This window comes from Halichondria panicea, chromosome 4 (assembly GCF_963675165.1).
Source record: "Halichondria panicea chromosome 4, odHalPani1.1, whole genome shotgun sequence".
In the NCBI taxonomy this organism is placed as follows: Eukaryota; Metazoa; Porifera; class Demospongiae; order Suberitida; family Halichondriidae; genus Halichondria; species Halichondria panicea.
The window spans coordinates 57,899-77,500 of record NC_087380.1 but is presented as its reverse complement, the minus strand read 5'-3'; the positions used below and the strand labels follow the sequence as shown (position 1 = coordinate 77,500).

The 19,602-nt window shown below is 46.4% G+C and overlaps 4 protein-coding genes across 6 annotated transcripts in view; 2 read left to right on the top strand and 2 right to left on the bottom strand.

The window, feature by feature from the left end:
* The window catches only part of LOC135334834 (uncharacterized), a 3,651-nt gene extending 1,079 nt beyond the window's left edge, over nucleotides 1–2,572 (top strand). For both annotated transcript variants that reach the window (XM_064530189.1, XM_064530188.1), the window contains exons 7-11: nucleotides 25–106; nucleotides 208–455; nucleotides 1,037–1,121; nucleotides 2,280–2,390; nucleotides 2,437–2,572. In XM_064530189.1, coding sequence (XP_064386259.1) covers nucleotides 25–106; nucleotides 208–455; nucleotides 1,037–1,121; nucleotides 2,280–2,390; nucleotides 2,437–2,496 — 586 coding nt within the window. In that variant the 3' untranslated portion in view covers nucleotides 2,497–2,572. The remainder of the gene's footprint in view (nucleotides 1–24; nucleotides 107–207; nucleotides 456–1,036; nucleotides 1,122–2,279; nucleotides 2,391–2,436) is intronic.
* On the bottom strand, nucleotides 2,547–4,755 carry LOC135334840 (uncharacterized). The gene is made up of 9 exons (XM_064530199.1): nucleotides 4,632–4,755; nucleotides 4,147–4,229; nucleotides 3,653–3,795; nucleotides 3,548–3,591; nucleotides 3,329–3,500; nucleotides 3,239–3,280; nucleotides 3,074–3,178; nucleotides 2,813–3,023; nucleotides 2,547–2,763 (listed from the first exon to the last, which is right to left on the bottom strand). The coding sequence occupies exons 1-9, from the start codon at nucleotides 4,663–4,665 to the stop codon at nucleotides 2,680–2,682; spliced, it is 918 nt and encodes a 305-aa protein (XP_064386269.1). The 5' UTR covers nucleotides 4,666–4,755; the 3' UTR covers nucleotides 2,547–2,679.
* LOC135334849 (uncharacterized) lies at nucleotides 4,716–6,094 on the top strand. The gene is made up of 6 exons (XM_064530210.1): nucleotides 4,716–4,887; nucleotides 5,125–5,190; nucleotides 5,493–5,578; nucleotides 5,644–5,761; nucleotides 5,809–5,867; nucleotides 5,915–6,094. The coding sequence occupies exons 1-6, from the start codon at nucleotides 4,777–4,779 to the stop codon at nucleotides 6,018–6,020; spliced, it is 546 nt and encodes a 181-aa protein (XP_064386280.1). The 5' UTR covers nucleotides 4,716–4,776; the 3' UTR covers nucleotides 6,021–6,094.
* LOC135334759 (dynein axonemal heavy chain 8-like) overlaps nucleotides 6,089–19,602 on the bottom strand; it is a 24,025-nt gene continuing 10,511 nt past the window's right edge. For both annotated transcript variants that reach the window (XM_064530040.1, XM_064530041.1), the window contains 24 exons: nucleotides 19,415–19,568; nucleotides 18,832–19,365; nucleotides 16,830–18,716; nucleotides 16,596–16,763; nucleotides 15,689–16,036; nucleotides 15,501–15,623; nucleotides 15,126–15,449; nucleotides 14,431–14,610; nucleotides 13,664–13,831; nucleotides 12,980–13,552; nucleotides 12,303–12,854; nucleotides 10,617–12,110; nucleotides 9,725–9,978; nucleotides 9,365–9,677; nucleotides 9,182–9,300; nucleotides 8,849–9,125; nucleotides 8,629–8,781; nucleotides 8,263–8,535; nucleotides 8,030–8,131; nucleotides 7,819–7,979; nucleotides 7,261–7,417; nucleotides 7,028–7,180; nucleotides 6,884–6,943; nucleotides 6,089–6,734 (listed from right to left, as the gene is read on the bottom strand). In XM_064530040.1, coding sequence (XP_064386110.1) covers nucleotides 6,174–6,734; nucleotides 6,884–6,943; nucleotides 7,028–7,180; nucleotides 7,261–7,417; nucleotides 7,819–7,979; nucleotides 8,030–8,131; nucleotides 8,263–8,535; nucleotides 8,629–8,781; nucleotides 8,849–9,125; nucleotides 9,182–9,300; nucleotides 9,365–9,677; nucleotides 9,725–9,978; nucleotides 10,617–12,110; nucleotides 12,303–12,854; nucleotides 12,980–13,552; nucleotides 13,664–13,831; nucleotides 14,431–14,610; nucleotides 15,126–15,449; nucleotides 15,501–15,623; nucleotides 15,689–16,036; nucleotides 16,596–16,763; nucleotides 16,830–18,716; nucleotides 18,832–19,365; nucleotides 19,415–19,568 — 9,088 coding nt within the window. In that variant the 3' untranslated portion in view covers nucleotides 6,089–6,173. The remainder of the gene's footprint in view (nucleotides 6,735–6,883; nucleotides 6,944–7,027; nucleotides 7,181–7,260; nucleotides 7,418–7,818; nucleotides 7,980–8,029; nucleotides 8,132–8,262; nucleotides 8,536–8,628; nucleotides 8,782–8,848; nucleotides 9,126–9,181; nucleotides 9,301–9,364; nucleotides 9,678–9,724; nucleotides 9,979–10,616; nucleotides 12,111–12,302; nucleotides 12,855–12,979; nucleotides 13,553–13,663; nucleotides 13,832–14,430; nucleotides 14,611–15,125; nucleotides 15,450–15,500; nucleotides 15,624–15,688; nucleotides 16,037–16,595; nucleotides 16,764–16,829; nucleotides 18,717–18,831; nucleotides 19,366–19,414; nucleotides 19,569–19,602) is intronic.

Here is a 19,602-nt window from a genome sequence, read left to right as displayed (position 1 = left end):
TACACCTCAATCTCTTAATAACAGGAGTAGCAAGGCTGTACAAGTGACACTACTAGCCGTCAGGAAGAGCTGTAGAAAACTAGGAATAGGGAGACATCTCATGCAGGTACACACACACACACACACACACACACACACACACACACACACACACACACACACACACACACACACACACACTGACTGGACCCCCCCCCAACCTATTAGATGTGTAAGGACCCTGAAGTGGTGGGCTTGTATGATGCTCTGCTCACATTTGCTGATCCTAAAGCTGAGAGATTCTTCCAACGTCATGGTTTCAGTGATGATCCATTATTGACAGCCAAGTATCGTGCAGTGGTAGATCACTGGGAGAACAGTTCCCTGATGGTCTACATCCCTCCCTTCTCCAGTACTGGCCTGGCAGTCGGCTCTCTCAAGTCTCTGGTCAACTTCCAAGAGAGCTACAAGAACTGGTAGGAGCTAGTGTACTGTACACACACACAGCTATTGTCATTGAGTGATAGCCTGGTAGCACAGCTATTGTCATGGAGTGATAGCCTGGTAGCACAGCTATTTTCATGGAGTGATAGCCTGGTAGCACAGCTATTGTCATTGAGTGATAGCCTGGTAGCACAGCTATTGTCATGGAGTGATAGCCTGGTAGCACAGCTATTGTCATGGAGTGATAGCCTGGTAGCACAGCTATTGTCATGAAGTGATAGCCTGGTAGCACAGCTATTGTCATGGAGTCATAGCCTGGTAGCACAGCTATTGTCATGGAGTGATAGCCTGGTAGCACAGCTATTGTCATGGAGTGATAGCCTGGTAGCACAGGGAGTGATAGCCTGGTAGTGTAGTATTGTCATGGAGTGATAGCCTGGTAGCACAGCTATTGTCATGGAGTCATAGCCTGGTAGCACAGCTATTGTCATGAAGTGATAGCCTGGTAGCACAGCTATTGTCATGGAGTGATAGCCTGGTAGCACAGGGAGTGATAGCCTGGTAGCACAGCTATTGTCATTGGTAGTATGGTACTGTATTCTCTCATGTTCAGGAGGGACTCTGCTCTGACCAGCTACAGTAATCAGCTGTGTGTTATGGAGAGACTGAGACATGAGTTACTCATACTACACAACAAGGTATCACCTCTATAATATACCCTATACCTTTATGTGTGTACTGTACCTTTATGTGTGTACTGTACGTACCTTTATGTGTGTACTGTATGTACCTTTATGTGTGTACTGTACGTACCTTTATGTGTGTACTGTACCTTTATGTGTGTACTGTACCTTTATGTGTGTACTGCACGTACCTTTATGTGTGTACTGCACGTACCTTTATGTGTGTACTGTACCTTTATGTGTGTACTGCACGTACCTTTATGTGTGTACTGTACCTTTATGTGTGTACTGTACGTACCTTTATGTGTATATTGTACCTTTATGTGTGTACTGTACCTTTATGTGTGTACTGTACCTTTATGTGTGTACTGTACGTACCTTTATGTGTGTACTGTACCTTTATGTGTGTACTGTACCTTTATGTGTGTACTGTACCTTTATGTGTGTACTGTACCTTTATGTGTGTACTGTACCTTTATGTGTGTACTGTACCTTTATGTGTGTACTGTACCTTTATGTGTGTATTGTACCTTTATGTGTGTACTGTACCTTTATGTGTGTACTGTACCTTTATGTGTGTACTGCACGTACCTTTATGTGTGTACTGTACGTACCTTTATGTGTGTACTGTACCTTTATGTGTGTACTGGTTAGGGTACACACATAAAGGTACAGTACACACATAAACACATAACAAAAATATAATCTCGATCGTCGTGAAGTAGCTAGAGGTACACAGAGCACTTTTTCATGCTTGTGTTCCTATAGTACCTTTGATATAGCTAAGGCTGTGTAACTAAATAGTGTCCTGTGTCCCAAATGGCCTCAAGTATTAGAGAAAGTTGATGTTTAGCAGCAGAACTGCTCGTGGACTTCTTAACAGAGAGCAAAACAATTCTCATGAATTATTCATGTTTAGCTCTCGTGTTAAAAACTAAGCCTCGATTAAAACCGCGGAGATACACGGATGGTACTTAGAGGGTACTTCCGTTTCCAATCCCTCTCTACTCTATCTATGGTTGTACACACATAAAGGTACAGGGTTAGGGTTAGTACATACCCTCTACTGTACCTTTATGTGTGTACAACAAAGTACATACCCTCTACTGTACCTTTATGTGTGTACAACAAAGTACATACCCTCTACTGTATGTACTGTGTGTGTGTGTACAGGTTGAGTCTCAAGAGGAGGTGATTGGAGAGTTGGCTAGTCAGTTGAGGGCATCACAAAACAAGAGCTCCACTCTGGAGAAGGAGTTCACAGAGTACAGGGCACACACACAGGTGAGGTGACCACATTCGGTGTTCATGCATCACTCCATCCCTACAGAAGCTGTTGTGTTCAGCTGCAGTGGACAATGCTGAGAAGTGGATACAGAGCACCAACTGAACTATAGCTAATAGAGTGCCATCTCGTGTATATAATTATGCCAATAATAATGATTTATAACATTTAATTTTTAACGAATTGAAATAAATTGCACAGAATGATACTGTAATGAACTCAGCAATGATAAGCAGATAATGATAAACACAATACGAGTGTCCAATGATCAGACAGGTTGTAGCTCTGCTAGCTGTGCAGTTGGTCTAGGAAGGCCTCAATATCCTGCTCAGTCATGGTGTCCGCTCGTGGTTTCTTAGCAGGTGGAGGAGACTGCAGGGAGCAGTGCATATAGAGCAGGTGTATAATATAATGTAATCACCTGTAGAGCTGAATCATCACTGTGTGTTGAATGGTCGTCATCAAGAGGTATCACATGATCATCAGGAGGTATCACATGATCGTCAGGGGGTATCACATGACTAGGACCATCCAATGATGTATGCAGTAGGCCTTCCAGTGCGGGGTCAGAGTACGTCCGATCAATAATTGTACTCAAGGTCAAAGGTGAACGCTCAGAGGTAGATTCATCCCTACACAGAAGATAGCTCACACACCCACGCACACACACACATGCACGTACCGTGAGACACAGCGATTAATAATGTCTGCCAGTTTGCCGGGTAATTCTGAGTCTCCCATGAGAGAGTCAAACATGTGCTGAGTGGAGGGGGAGAGTGGGGGACCTCTGTATAGAGGTCAGAGGTCAATTAGCCGCTGCACATGACAGTGTGAGGACATTGTGTACCTTAGTGGACTGTCAGTGAGCTCCTTGCGTTTAGGCACAGGTCTATAGTGAGGGGTAGTGGGGTGTGCATGCAAGGAATAATGGTCTTACTTTCTTCTATGTGGAGATAGTGTGATGGTGTGAGCCATCTCCTGTGTGACTTGTGAGGGCGGTGAGGCTCGTGAGGGTTGTGTGGGCGGTGTGGGTGGTTGTGTGGGCAGTGGGTGATGTGTTGGCTTGCGTAGTTGAGTGACTCTAGGACGCTGACTCAGCGATGTAGTACCTACAATGCACACACATACACACAGCCATAGTGGTAGTCACGGTTACCATGATTGTGTGCCTTCAGAGTGGGTCCCTCTTCATACACTACCCTAGAGACAGAGGGGAGGGGGGGTGGTCTGTGTTAGCAGGGGCAGGGCAGTAGCTACATACTTGAGTTGTTCCAGAGTGATGTGTAGTTTATCCCAGAGTGCCCTCCATGAGCTGGAGGGTCCCATCGTGCTCATGAGAACAGTGGCATCAGATCGTAACTTGTGCTCTGCTATGAGTGAGTGGAGAGGAGTCTCTGGTAGGATCTGAACATGAGGTAACGCATGCTAGGATCTGAGCACGAGGTAACACATGGTAGGATCTGAGCATGAGGTAACACATCATTAGATAGATAGCCTTTTCAATGGGCTACAAAAATATGCAATCCTAATTCAAGTTATAGGCACTTAAAGATACAATTCAGGTTCGGAAAACATATCTTTGGGCCTGAAAACATTTACCTGTACCTAGCCTCGAGACCAGCCGTTTGTTATCTGAAAGAACGAACGGCTGGTCTCGAGGCTAGGTACCCAGAGTAATCAAGGCTGGTCTCGAGGCTAGGTACCCAGAGTAATCAAGGCATACTATACAAGGGATCAGCGTATATAGTTGCTCACCAGGAGCGACTTGGAGGGGAGGACTTGACACTCTTGTAGGAAAGTAGAGGCAGTTTGAGAATAGTTGTGCTTGAGCAGATAAGCTGCAACCATACAGACACTGTGTTAGTGTGCACCTAGTACACTAGCTCAGGGTGGCATGCACTCATGGCCTCACCTAGTACACTAGCTCAGGGTGGCATGCACTCATGGCCTCACCTAGTACACTAGCTCAGGGTGGCATGCACTCATGGCCTCACCTAGTACACTAGCTCAGGGTGGCATGCACTCATGGCCTCACCTAGTACACTAGCTCAGGGTGGCATGCACTCATGGCCTCACCTAGTACACTAGCTCAGGGTGGCATGCACTCATGGCCTCACCTAGTACACTAGCTCAGGGTGGCATGCACTCATGGCCTCACCTAGTACACTAGCTCAGGGTGACATGCACTCATGGCCTCACCTAGTACACTAGCTCAGGGTGACATGCACTCATGGCCTCACCTAGTACATAGCTGGCTGTCTCTGAGTCAGTCATGGCGGTCCCCCTGTCCTCACAGTCCTGGTCCTGGCCTAGTCAGCGCAGCAGTGGGCAGCTCCTCCCCTAGCAGCTATAATAAACAGTCCCAGATAAAGACCACCAGCTCTTATGAGACTAATGGACTCCATGGAGAGTGTAGTAGGATCTACTAGTGGAGCACTGTCTCGACTGTGGAGCTCTGATACTGACAAGGACAAGACCTGTGAATCATGGGGACTGGTGAGGCTCTGTGGCTCTAGTTTCTGTGTGTGTGTGTGTGTGTGTGTGTGTGTGTGTGTGTGTGTGTGTGTGGGTGTGTGTGTGTGTGTGTGTGTGTGTGTGTGTGTGTGTGTGTGTGTGTGCGTGCGTGTGTGTGGGCGTGTGTGTATGTGTGTGTGTGCGTGTGGGCGTGTGTGTATGTGTGTGTGTGCGTGCGTGTGTGCGTGCGTGCGTGTATCTAATACCCCTCCTCTACAGAGTAAGAAGGAGCGCATTATTGGATTCTTCACTACTCTCATACTGGGACTCCTGTGTTTCATTATGGTATGGTCTATAGTACACTCCACACCCCTAGCTCTCCCCTGACTGTAGGCTATAGTACACTCCACACCCCTAGCTCTCCCCTGACTGTAGGCTATAGTACACTCCACACCCCTAGCTCTCCCCTGACTGTAGGCTATAGTACACTCCACACCCCTAGCTCTCCCCTGACTGTAGGCTATAGTACACTCCACACCCTAGCTCTCCCCTGGCTGCATGTAGGCTATAGTACACTCCACACCCCTAGCTCTCCCCTGACTGTAGGCTATAGTACACTCCACACCCTAGCTCTCCCCTGACTGTAGGCTATAGCACTCTCTCCAATGCTGGTACTGAGAGCACGCAAGTTTGCCATCCTCTTCACACTAGGCAGTGTCTGCAGTCTGGGCAGGTACGCACACACACACACACACACACACACACACACACACACATGTTTATCCGATCCCATTGTAGTTTCTCATTTCTGTGGGGTCCCTGGGAGCATGTGAAGCATCTTCTCTCAGTGTCCAGACTTCCCTTCACCATCTCCTACCTGACCACCATTGCCCTCACTCTCTACTGTGCTCTGGGAGTGAGTGGATGCATGTGCTATTAACAATGATCATATTCCTCCCTCAGCTCCACAACACCTTATTCACTCTGATATGTGCAGTGGCCCAGCTACTAGCTCTGATATGGTAGGCCATTAGAGCCTGTGTACAGTGCTGCTACCATAACCCCCCAGGTTCCTCGTGAGCTACCTTCCTGGTGGAGTGACTGGACTATCCTTCATGAGTAAACTATTCTCCAGACTCTGCATGTCCACTGTGTCCAATGCTATGAGTGTTTGACTGTTTTCATTACGTACATGTTTCATTGTCAATATTAATAACATCTTGTTTAATAATGAATTTTTAATAATGAATTTTAAGCAGTAATTGCTACATATAATGTACTAAGTGATAATCGATAAGTTCAGAGTTCAGAGTTCAATGTTCGGAGGGTTACTTGATATCGCAGAGTAGTGCCACGCCTCTCAATATCCAATAGTCTGGGTTAGCTGCTTGTACGGGATAAGTGGGTGTGCGGAGACTAACAGCCGTGATGTAAGTGAGGTCAGTGCGACATGGCTTCTTGTATACAGGACAAGTGTACAGCTTTGCGTCCTTGGTATAGTCAGCAGAGTTGACAGCAAACAGATACATGACAGGGAGTGGAGTAAAGAGCACTTTAGGAGGTGGTTCTGTTAGCTTGCATCCTCTGCGGTCCCAGCCAGCACCATCTAGGAAGAGGCCATACACATACACACCCTCGGTGGGTGGTTGGGGGACATCTTCCTTCATCATCTTAGTGACTTCATTGTGCAGTATAACACAGTCGAGGGCCCAACCTTTGTGAGCACGGGTGACCTCTTGTCTCATGGCAGTGAGGAAGCCTTGAGGATTGAAGAAGCCAGTCATCCAGAACACGTTGGGTCGAGCTGTGAATATCCACTTGGAGAATTGTGCGTTCCTCTCAAGGAACTCTGTGAACCAGAAACCAAGTGTAGAGGACTCCCACGATACCTGTATACAGTGTATACACAGTGATGACACCTACACACACACACACACGATACCTGTATACAGTGTATACACAGTGATGACACCTACACACACACACACACACTGCTAGTGAAGTATACACAGAAGCCTGATGATAACAACAAGTTTACCTTTCTCCATATTTCAGGAACCTTGGCATCATACATGGAGTCAAGAGCATCTCTCAAGTTCTATGGGAGAGGAAACATGATGAACCAATGAACCCTTGCAGTGTACTGACCCCTGTACTATAGCGTACCCCAGTGACTGAATACCTGACTCATGATGATGGTTCCATCAACAGCTAACTTGAGGTCTAATAATGTCTGGCGGACCAACGTCATGACCTTCTGCATACGATCAATTTCTTGCCTCAGGAATATATTCATTGAAGACAGAGCACCCATCTTCTCAAGTCTTGTCTTAACCTGTACAGGGGATAGTGGTGGACACACCCACACACCCACACACACACACACACACACCCACACCCACACACAGTGCTTACCTCGTGAGGGTTGTAGTCCGGTGGTAGCTTGGACAGCATATCATTTGCTAGCTTATACACGAGGCTCTCCCTGGTCTCCCCAGCTCCCCCACTGGAGTCTTTAGGCTGGATACTCATGATTGTGTTCAACACCTCCTGGGCCATGTTAGACTGATACCTGCATCAATCACAACAATTCCGTATAATACATGGTCCCTTCATTTATAGTTGGCTCTGTAACTAGAGTTCTGATGGTCCAAATTCAAAAATTTTATGATTTTTGAAAGCTAGCTTAGAAGGAGCCCGTTGTCAGATGGTATGCTCAAATCTCAAATGGGCCATAATTTCCGGGAAAAGACCGTGGGCTATATATAGCCCATGGTATTTTGTCAAAAACAGGCCAATAATAGACTTTCGATTTTAACACATCATCTGAAAGCCCTCTCTCTAAGCTTTCAGAAAATAATAAAATAAATGTTATTAGACCAACGGAACTAAAGTTATGGCCATTCAAAGATGCTGTAATTTTTGCTACAGCTGATACTATATTAGCTCATACAGAATACAGACTGCACGCACGTGATGTCAGCATTGGGGTGCAGTCCAAACACCTCCGGAGTGTCCACTAGTGGGAGGTGATCAATGGCGTCTCTGAAATGATCGACTAGTTTGCCTGATGGAATACTGTAGCCTTTGTAGAACGAGAACCCATCAGAGAACATGTGATCACCAAACCACACCTACAATACATAGTATGCATGGGGTTAAAGGTCGTTATGAGTTCACGTACCTTAGCGAATGTGTTTAGTAGCCTCTTGTCATAATCATCAGTGACCCTCCCTCCATACTGCACCTCACCCAGCATGTAGCGAACTGTGTTCCAACACACACCCTGTATAAACACACAAGAGTCATGACTCACTATAATGGCTACTACAATTATATGCAACAGATGTGCACACACACACACAAGACGCAAGAAGTAAAATTTTAAAGCAGTGTCATAGCTAGGTAGGTTCTCACCTTCCTTGGGTCAATGTCATCAAGGTGGTTCTGCACAAACTGGATACTGGCAGTGAAGTCAGCTTGGTTGAACTCATAGGGAATATTCCAACCAAGTGGTCCAAACTTGCGTCTCTCCTGCACAGTGGTGTGTAGGAAGGCCACAGCATAGAGCATGGGTCGCCATTGGAAGAGGCTGGAATAATCTAACTGCTCCTGGCTGATACTAGCATAGGTCCTCTTGAGACCAGCCTTGACGCCTTGGGGAGGCTCGTTAGTGAACTTTATACTGGCCTGAATGAAGAATAATATTTGCACACTAAATGACATAATTATGTACGTATGTATGTACAGTATGTACACTATAGACACATACACTACACTTGCCTGTAATAGTGCTATTGGGAACTTTGGATGAACCTCTGTAGTGATCCACACTCTGCATGACTCATGGATGCTCTCAGTCTCTTGCACTGTCTCTAATAATTCATCCATAAAGTCTAGACCTAGATGACAGTTCTGCAGCAGCACCCAACCACCCTGTGGACAATACATGTGTGCAGTGATATCACTACCAGTGTCCAATAGCAACCCAGCCTTCACTCACTGAGGACATGCTTTGCTGGAGTAGCCTCCTAGCATGAACAGCCTGACCCTGCCCCATGGAGATTGCTCGACACTCTAGCTTGAGCTTCTTAGCTAGAGCCTCGATGTTATTGGTAGGATCTGATCCCATGGAGAGGAAGCAGATGAGAGGTGTGCGTATGCCAGACTCCTCCCATGTAGTCTCCAGGTCCAGTATGACTCCCTCTGCATACGCTGCTCCCATACTATCACTGATGTACTTCCTAGCTTGAGCCAGTGTACGATCAGGGCACCACGACCTATAGTGTGTGTGAGCGTGTAGTGTGTGTGTTGTGTGTGTGTGTGGGCGGCTCACCTGATCAGTAGCAGCTTCCTGAAAGAGTCTAGAGAGATGTGATATCCATCAGGTACTTGAGCTTCCTCTGGAGCGTCTTTATCCCACCATGCTTTCCAGCTACGATCATTACGCGACACCTACGCGTGTACACAAGAGAGGGGGTAATCATAAGGGTCTGTCACATAACAACTGCATGTATACCTGGTCAAGTATTTGAGAGAATTGGTTTAGTTTGCTCAGCTCCACTAGATTCAGCCAGATAATGTCAGTGATCCACTTGGCTGGTTTGGGTGGACATGTCTTGAGGTCCAGTGCAGCCCCACCCTTGATGAAGGTCTGGAACTCGTTGTGTCCAATAGCATGACTCTGGAGGCCAATCTTGAGAGGCAGTAACAAAGTGAACAAGAACTTGTGTGTTTCATACAACCCTCGACAAGAATAGCGGAACACTTCGTACGTCAAATAGTCAATGACATTCTTAATCCGCTTGCTAGGGATGGGAGACTTGTCTGATCTGTGGAGGGCTACAATAAACAAGTGCCTGAGTAGGAATAACAATACCTTCTCATGGATTGATCAAACACACCGAGGAACTGCCTCAGTGAGGTCTGGTACATGACGTTCACCATGGACATCTCCACAATGAGGAAGTACAGAATGGACCCTCTGGCAGCCACAGGTCGATACTCCTCACGTGCGCTGTTAATCTTGAGCTCTGTGTCTGCTGCTATCCCAAGCTTCTCATTCACCTCTAGAGCTGTGTCCTTAGTTGTGTGGAGGACATCGATCAGCGACTCATCATCCACCAGGGAGCCCTGCACAGTGTAGTGTAGTGTTCATTAGGGAGACATGTGTATCGTATATCTTCTAATTTATCGGACACTTCTAATCATCCCGGACACTCTTTTGGGCAATTTTCGTTGTTCTAATACAATGGACACTCCAGTACTTTAATATTACTAAATATCCGGACAATACTTTGAAAAGTTGAGTTACCATTCATAGACGGCAAGTAAGATTAGAGTGCTGCAGTTAGATAGCTTAGTTTTAGATAGCTAGTGCAACTCCTCAGTCGCACACTGTTCTATTAAACTTAGCTAGCTCGCATGCAGCTGCATGCTTGTTCTTTATTCCGGATACTTCGCATGCTCTATAAAAATCTGTTCCAATTATACCCGGACAATTTCCAATAATTATTTTTTGCTGTCCGATAAATTAGAAGATATACGGATTATGCACATGATATTATTGGTACAAGTTAGGTACACAGACACACAGCTATTAAGCCAGCCCATGGGCTTTTTCTGAAAATGGTAAATTATGCAAATTTGAGATTTGAGCACGCCATCTGAACGGGCTCCTTCTAAGCTTTCAGAAAATCATAAAATTGTTGAATTTGGACACCCAAAACTCTAGTTACAGAGCCAACTCTAGTATACTCTCAACAGTGTACCTGTGTGCTGGTGAGCCTGTACAGCAGGTTGTCCTCCAGTTCCTTGACCCTCCTCTTGTAGCGTGTCACTTCCTCTATGAGCTGAACCCTCTCAGCCTCCAGCTCATGCTTCTCTGTGAGTATCACACGGCCTAGTAGTTGGTCCTCCAGTCCCTTCATGGTCACAGTGAAGTCTATGATAGCAGTCCGAGCACTTATCTCTGGCGTGTACGATGGATTAGCAAGCTTAGTCGTTATGTAGAGCCGGAAACCATCCATAACATCAACCTCCTTGTCACCAACTTGGACTTTAAAAGTTTTGCCCGATTTGATAAAGTTTTTCTCCAGTACATTATCCAATGCAGGGTCCAGCTCCTCTCCAATGTTCTCAATGAGCAGAGGCCTCCCCAAAGACAGGCTGTCCTCGAGATGATTACGGAAGTACTTGTGGTTGAGCGTGGTGACTTGCAAATCGTTGTTCTTGTCTTTATTTCGTATCCAAGTTTTGCCCTGCCCTTGAGGGTCTACTATTAGTGGATAGCGTGAAGCCTTGGTAGTGATGATACCATTCTGAATAGATAGCTCATCGTTAGGCAAGCCTTGCAAGTTCCATTCTCCAATCGTTATATTGTCCACCAGCATATCAGAGATATTGAGGTCAGTGGTAAATGGTACACAGCGTCTACACAGCTCACTCTGCCACTCCTTCATGAGGAGCACTCGGAACTCTTGATTGAAGGGGCCGGAATAAGACAAGAAGCCGGTAGCCAATAATACATCACCAACCAATCGACCAATCTGATCTTCAAACTCTTTGCTCTGCTGTGTCCATCGTTCCTTCTCTCCTCCTAGCCCTCCTATGAGAGTAGAGGCTGCTTGCATCTTACGTCGACAAGACTGGGCATCATCTAACAGAGTCTGTTTCTCCCTCATGGCAGAATCATACATGGCTTGAACCACATCTAGTTCACTTTGCTTCTCATCAAGCTGTGCCTGTGCAGTCTGTAGATTCCCCATAGCTCCATTGAGACGGACTTGCTGTATTGCCAGGTTGGCTTTCAGTGGGAGCACCTCTTTATTAATACCAAAGAAGAAAGCCATCGCACACGTCCAGGACAACAGACCAGCCACATTACCACACACTTTCTTAGCCATCTCCAGCTTGTAGTCTTCCATCTCGAGATAGGGGGCCAACAGTTCAACCATTTCTTCATTGATGGAATCTTTCTTGAATGTTTGCAGTTGTTGTAGGAACCCTGTCTGACTGAGCAGCTTCAGTGACTCTCCCCACGATGGTTTAGGGCCTGGCTTATCAGGATCCAAGCTCAGGGGGTCAAGGTGACGTTGAAATAAGAGCAGACAACAGTCCATAATACGCATAATGAGGTGAGGTGGTTTGCCAAGTTTCCTGACAGTGGATATATCGGAAGCTTTGATGGTTTGTAGAGCAGCTTCTGCCTCTTCAAGAGCTGGTTTAGCTGCAGCCAACTTTCCCTCAGCCACAACCTTGTCAGCCTGCACAGTACGAGTGATCATGTGTGATCATACTAATAAAGTGGGCTGTTAAAGAGATTAATTACAGTGGAGAGAACATACGCTAAGAATTTACATTGGCTGCATGTACAGTACACAATGTACACATGTACACATGTACAGAGGCACAGAGGCACACAGGCACACAACTACATATGTACACAGGTACAGTACCTCAATATCATCCACTAGTGCCTGGGCTTTGTCCTTGACCTTTTGCACCTCAGCCTTGACGTGCTCTGCTGCCTGTGCCTTCACGGTGACCTCTTGCAACACTTCTTCTGCTTTAGCTGAGGCCACTTCCAAATCCTTCTCCTTGACTGCCAAATCCTTGGATAGTTGAGCAACAATTTGACTGGCTTCTATCAGCTTCTGTAAGCCACTGTTCATTCGATTCGCTAGTTCTCCGATTTGTGTCTTTTTCTCTGTGTAGATAGTTTTATAGCCTCCAATGAACGACAAGTATGACTTTGGTGTCACGTGTGTGGAGCGTCTGAATCTATCAAAGTAGTGGACACAGGTTTCAGCGACATGATCTTGGAACACTCCCATAGCTTGAACCACCTCTTGCTTGATCTCAGCTGTACACACCATATCATATGAGGACAGGAAATGCTGAGCTACTGCAATGAGAGCATCTTTAGGCCATCGACTAAACCAGTCCATCACACAACCACTGATCAGACCAGGGAACATGAGCGCACGTGTGCGAAACTTCTCACCAACCTACAGGAAATAACAACAGCATCTGATACACTATACAATGCTAGCTTCAGGACAACATAAATACGTAGATTGCTAGTAACACAATCTACAATCATGTACACTACATGTACAGTACATGTGCTCACTGGAGAGAAGCACAACACAACGTGGAGGTTCCTCCGTGCTCGAGTGATGAAATAATCATAGAGGTTTTCCTGAGTGGGTGGTCGTCGTGGAAACTGCTTCTTCATAACAGCCACCAGCTCTCCAGTGATCTCGTCCAGCTCATCTTTAGCAAAGAGATTAGACACTTCTCCAGCAGATAAGACATTGTTGAGATACTCTAGGAAGCCTTCATCCTTGACCTCATTATCAGTGAATATAAAGGTCATTCCCTTCCCTTCCAAACCTGCCACTCTGTACAGATACTTCAGATCATCCATCAGATTGTTACCGTTATAAGCACGACTTAGTGTTATCTGAAAGGTTTTGTAGCCAGCAATGAATGAAGCTAGTCGTGTTAGGGATTGCTTGCCTGACCCCCCCACGCCCACGAGGAGTGCATTGCCTCGGTCTGTGCGGATGATACGTGATATCTTGACCAGATGGACCATAGCATCTTTGAAGAACACAAGGTCCATCCCAGCTCCACGCACTATCTCATTATAGGAGTGCATGTAAGAGGTCAACTTGTCGGAGAGGTCAGCCAGACTAGGGATCTGTGGGGGCGTTATAATTACCATGGTTACCAATTTTAGCGGGTTTGCGGGAGCGTTATATACCATGGTTACCTAGTATAATCGTAATGATGACATTATTATTGTACTTACCTGCTCATATATCTTGGGAGCGTCCAGGTCAGCATCATCTGGCTCATCCCCGGTTGGCTCCGGTGGGTCACTCAGGAAGTCCACAAAGTATGGCTCCAGAGGTACGTGAGTCACTTGCAGCTCCTCCCTCAACACAGACCCAGTGGCACCCACAAACCAATCAACATCCTGCAGCAGCAAAGAATACACTGACCTTATTAGCCCATGCACCACTAGCTACAGTGCACACAGTGGGACCACACTATAGGCTCTGTACACTAGCTACAGTGCACACAGTGGGACCACACTATAGGCACTGTACACTAGCTACAGTGCACACAGTGGGACCACACTATAGGCACTGTACACTAGCTACAGTGCACACAGTGGGACCACACTATAGGCTCTGTACACTAGCTACAGTGCACACAGTGGGACCACACTATAGGCACTGTACACTAGCTACAGTGCGCACAGTGGGACCACACTATAGGCTCTGTACACTAGCTACAGTGCACACAGTGGGACCACACTATAGGCACTGTACACTAGCTACAGTGCACACAGTGGGACCACACTATAGGCTCTGTACACTAGCTACAGTGCACACAGTGGGACCACACTATAGGCTCTGTACACTAGCTACAGTGCACACAGTGGGACCACACTATAGGCTCTGTACACACTAGTCTACACACTGCAGGTCAATTAGTTTCTGCTTTTTTTTAAAGAAAAGGGTAGCATTGATACTACCATAGGCCACTGTGTATGTAGCTCCTCTTGATTACCTGTGGGTTGGTGAATCTATCAGCAATGACCCTAGTGACCTCGTGTACCCATAGGTCGAGTACATCGTTCTGATGAGAGCATTGTGCTGACTCAACATGTAGCATGCCCTCCCATATACGAGACAGATCACGCAGGTTGAATATGTAGTGAAACTTGGCAGGAGTTGGTAGCATCTTGTTCTGTAAGAATAATAAGTAAGTCAAATGGACGACTTTATACTAACTATTGTTGAATATACAAGTACAGTACAGAGAATTGCCAAACAGAAAAACCACAATTTAGGATTGTGATGTAAAGAAGAGAAGGGAGAGCCTGTGAAGAGGCTAATGCGAAGAGGCTAATACAGGTCTAGAGAGCCTGTGAAGAGGCTAATACAGAGGCTAATACAGGTCTAGAGAGCCTGTGAAGAGGCTAATACAGGTCTAGAGAGCCTGTGAAGAGGCTAATACAGGTCTAGAGAGCCTGTGAAGAGGCTAATACAGGTCTAGAGAGCCTGTGAAGAGGCTAATACAGGTCTAGAGAGCCTGTGTAGAGGCTAATACAGGTCTAGGGTTTTAGACTAATTATCTAATTGTGGTTTTGCTAATCTGTTCCTAGTACTGTAGCAAGTTAACAATCAACACCTCACACACACACAGTACACACACACACACACACACACACACCACACACACACACACACACACACACACACCTTGGTCCTCTGCCAGAGTGCTCTAGTGCCTGGTACTAGCTCTCCAACAGTGGAACACACTGCATCACTGAATCCTCTCTCTGGGCAGAAATATCCACCACCAATCACACCAAAGATCTTATCAATGGACGCATTTGATGGAAGAGTGCAGTTGAACACTGTAAACTGTCTCTTGAGTCGAGCAGGGATATCATTCCTCCCACCACCAGGATGAATCATGGCTGCCAGGAACTGTATCTCCACTATATTAGTGAAGTCACCAGGTTTCTCAAGACTGTAGAATCCCCTCATCTCCATGAGTTGTCGCACAATCTCATTGGTTACCTGAGTATGCGGGGGGTTAGGGTTAGGGACAGGTCAAAGGTCATCACTCACCTGATCTCCCCATTCGTTGATGACTGGCATATTGATATCATCCACAAAGACAGTCATCCTGCGCCCAGCAGGAGGTCCATACGTATTGCCAACACGCTTGTCCACATAGTTCTCAATAGTACGCTGTGTGGGGGGTATGGGTTAGGGGGGGCACAGGTGTGGGGGGGGGGCAGGTGTGAGGGGTATACCTGAAACATATTTGGAGTAGAAGCTGATGAAAAGTTGAATGCCTTGAAGAGATGTTTCTCAGGGTCATATTTTGATGAGAAACCTTTAATCATGACAGTCTTGGCAGTCCCTTGCTCTCCAATGAGCAGGACTGCCTTGCCTTGCTTGGCTATAGTGTCTACTAGGAATGTAGTCCGTACATTGTCCACATTGGGCACTAGAATGGAGGCATACTCTGGTACACTATCAGTAGGGTAGCGATACTCGTCCACACGACTGCTCCAGTGCTTCCAATCACCAGAGGATTCCTCCACTAGATACTCAAAGATAGTCTCTCCCTCTCCAACAGGAGGCAAATCAAGGCCTCCCTGTGTGTGTGTGTGTGTGTGTGTGTGTGTGGAGTATGTGGGTGTGTGTGTGTGTGTGGAGTATGTGTGTGTGTGTGTGTGTGTGTGGAGTGTGATGTGTGGAGTATGTGTGTGTGTGTGTGTGTGTGTGTGTGTGTGTGGAGTATGTGGGTGTAGTGTGTGTGTGTGGAGTATGTGTGTGTGGGTGTAGTGTGTGTGTACAAAATTGAACAAATTATGGGCTTTGGAAAATAATGCAAGGTTTGGTTCCATGAACACACATTGCAGATGAAAGGCCACCTCATCAACATCAATCTACATGACTACATGTTGGGTTATCTCTGCGGTATCTGGTTCCCATGTTCTGTGTGTAGAGGGAAGGGCCTATCACTTGTTATCAGGGAAGCTGACACTTTGTTGTCCTCAAGAGAGATTGTGCAATCACTAATTGCCACCGCAGACACACACTGCACTACACACAAACACATTATTGCCCTCAGGCCCACACTGCACAAGGGATGGTGGTCTGGGTTGCACAGGCCCACACTGCACAAGGGATGGTGGTCTGGGTTGCACTTACATTATTCATTATGAACTGTTCCATCTTGGACCTATCCTCCAGCTCCAGTAGGGCACCCACACTCCACATGACAGAGAATAAGAACAGTCTCTGGAGGTGTTGTGCTGACAGTGTGGATACAGTGCTCTCCTCAGTCCAGGGAATCAACCCAGACAACAGGTCCATAGCCTGCACAGAGAGAGAGGGATAGTGAAGCAGGCCATCACTTGTACAGTACAGGACGCATGGTCTTACTTGTTTGATGTAGTTGCACTCAATCACTTTCATCTTAGCCTCCAGGTTTAGACTAACAAATCTCAGGATAGGGTCAAAGTGACTGTCGAATAGCTTCCAGAGTACAGTGCGCTCTAGTTCAGATCGTGTGGTCAGCCAGCCTTGTAGGATAGGCCTCCAGTCCAGAGCACTGGAGCTCATGTACACCATGCCATTCCTCGAGACTGTGGCAGGAGAAGCATTGTCCACATTGTCAGGTTCAAACACAATCTTGCAGTCTGGGGCCATTGGTATACGATCACCATTGGCCAGAGTTAGAGTCTTGTTGTCATCCAGTACACTGTTGAGGTTCTCAATCCAGATAGCATCCACAGGGCCGTCCAACACCAACCAGATGTGTTCACCTTTCTTGACTTTGTGTGTTCGTCTCCATAGCGTGGAGAATATGCCATCAGTCCAATCATTCGTGGCTACATCCAATCGTCCAAACATCTGAGGAGCTGTAATGGCTTTGGGGTTCATTCGTACTTCTTTATGAGGTGTGTGACAAGCTGTCATTGCCTTCATGAGGGTGTGTATACAGGCAGTCTTCCCTGCTCCACTAGGACCTAGCACCATCATACCGTGACGTACACGTTGGGTTTCAAACAGTTGGATCAGCTTAAGTGTCCACGGTGGATGATTGATGAGGCCACCTTCAGTAGCAGCCTCGTGTATAGCTGCCTCTAGGTCAGGATAACCAGCCTTGTCTAACACTATACCAGGGAACAGATCATTGATGAGTGATAAGAACAGAGGTTCATCTTCATCCACTAGCTTAGACAGGTTCATATCTCTCAGCACCCTCATGACAATGGTACTCTCACTGTCCTGTGGATTAGCACGTTTGACTGAACCAAGCGTTCGCAGTACTGATAGAATATTCCGTAAACCAAAGTCATAATGAACTTGTTTCGATAGTTGCTCCTCACAAAGTTTGTACAAAGTAAAGAATTTCTGGGCCAATATAATGTTTTCCAGGAATCCACAACTGGCCAGTTTGACCCTCATAATAATCTGCCTGTCTGGTACCATCATGGCAACTGTTCTGAACTGTATCTTGAGGTTCTCTGGCAGTTCTTGTCTGCCTGCATAACCAGGGTTCATGGTCAGGAATATTCCAAACTCAGGGTTAAGCCTCACAACATCACCATCCGTGAAAATAAACTGATCTTTTCGTTCCTTCTTGCACATGAGGACAATGTAGATCTGCTGAGCTGCCACTGACAATACAGGTAGTTCAATTCTGTTAAACTCATCGAAGCATCCCCAGCTCCCTGACTGGGCCAGGCCTTTGTAGATCCTACCAAGTCCTCTGAAGTCCATCTGATCAGAGCAGTTAAACACAACCACATATTTCCCGAGTGCTTTCCCCATATCTTTAGTGGTTTCAGTCTTGCCAGTGCCAGCAGGGCCGGCCGGGGCTCCTCCCATCGCCATGCCGAGTGCTTGTGCTAGTGTAATATAGCACCTATCAGTCAGAGGGGTGATGACTAGACGATCTGAACACCCAAGGAACTCATTCTGATAGATGAAGTTCACATCAGTGATAGATATAACAGTTTTATCCGTATCTTCGTTGAAATAGAATCGACTTTGTTTGAGCCATTCGAAGTCAGTCGGTGTTTTGATGTGCATTCGAACAAGATCGTTGAATATATCTCGCTGATGAACGTGTATCGTGATGAGAGTTTCGTATTTAATACGCTCAAACTTGGACAGGTCTTGTGTCGTGACTTCAATCAGTGTGTTGAGCATTTCCAGGAAGAATGAATTTGTGTTTAGCATTATTCGTTTGTCAGAGCGAGCGTTCTTTAAGGCAAGTTCAGAATCACGGGTCCACAGCATCTGTATACCTAGCAGGCCAACCTGTGTGTGTGGGTGGGGTGGTGTGGTGTGTGGTGTGTGAGGGAGGTTAACAGGCGCAATCATACACGCACATTGCTTATGGGTTACACTGACCACACATTCACATGCTGTGTACCTGTGCAGGAGAGGTGTTGGCAAACTCCAGTAGTTCGAATGAAGGAGCATCAATGACCACAGAGGAGTCTCTAATGATAGCGTGCAGTGATCTCATGCTCTCCTTGAGGAGCTGGCCCAGCCAACACTCCACATTGCCCTGGGCTAGGACTGGCTTCTCCAACTGAATAGTCTCCCCTTCTCTGGACACAATGGCCGTGATCTTGTCATACTCCTTGTTGCTGAACACCACAGACTTGACATTATCGAATATCCCTAGCAGATGGGCTTGTATGGTGTGGGAGTCCGATGCTTGTCCCAGGATTTCCAATAAAGCAGGGTCGGACACAAAGAAGAATCGTGGGAACACTAAACGCTTCTTCTCTAAATATCCAGTTAGTGATTTCTGACAGAGTTCAAGTTGTTCGAGGAGATGTGGTAATAACTGACCCAGTGTTTCGTCCCCCACACAGCAGGTCACCACGTTGGGTGTCTCGTGCGCTTTAGTCATTATCTTAACCCAAGATTTGTCAATGTTCTGGAATCTTTTAGCCTCCTGTGAAGATATTCAGAGTAATGAACGGATGCTGTGAACACACTGGTACCTTGGGTAGTTGCTTGGCAATGTCTCCTCCCACGAACACAGCCTCAAGATAGACCCAGAGGTTCTGTACTGTCAACCAGTTCTCTATAATATCTGAAGTGTTGGACAGTTTCTGGACCCACAGTTGAATATCCTTCTTGAATGGAGCGTTGTATCTGCAATGTAGGAAGAATAGATTATAGCTTAACA

Excerpts from the sequence above, each read along its gene's own strand:
- LOC135334840 (XM_064530199.1), bottom strand. The coding sequence starts at position 4,665 with ATGACTGACTCAGAGACAGCCAGCTATGTACTAG. Across the intron at positions 3,592-3,652 it reads ATCACTCTGGAACAACTCAA|GGTAGTGTATGAAGAGGGAC; the intron begins GTATGTAGCTAC and ends CTCTGTCTCTAG. Across the intron at positions 3,024-3,073 it reads ATTAATCGCTGTGTCTCACG|GGATGAATCTACCTCTGAGC; the intron begins GTACGTGCATGT and ends TCTTCTGTGTAG.
- LOC135334849 (XM_064530210.1), top strand. The coding sequence starts at position 4,777 with ATGAGACTAATGGACTCCATGGAGAGTGTAGTAGGATCTACTAGTGGA. Across the intron at positions 4,888-5,124 it reads CCTGTGAATCATGGGGACTG|AGTAAGAAGGAGCGCATTAT; the intron begins GTGAGGCTCTGT and ends CCTCCTCTACAG. Across the intron at positions 5,868-5,914 it reads CAGCTACTAGCTCTGATATG|GTTCCTCGTGAGCTACCTTC; the intron begins GTAGGCCATTAG and ends ATAACCCCCCAG.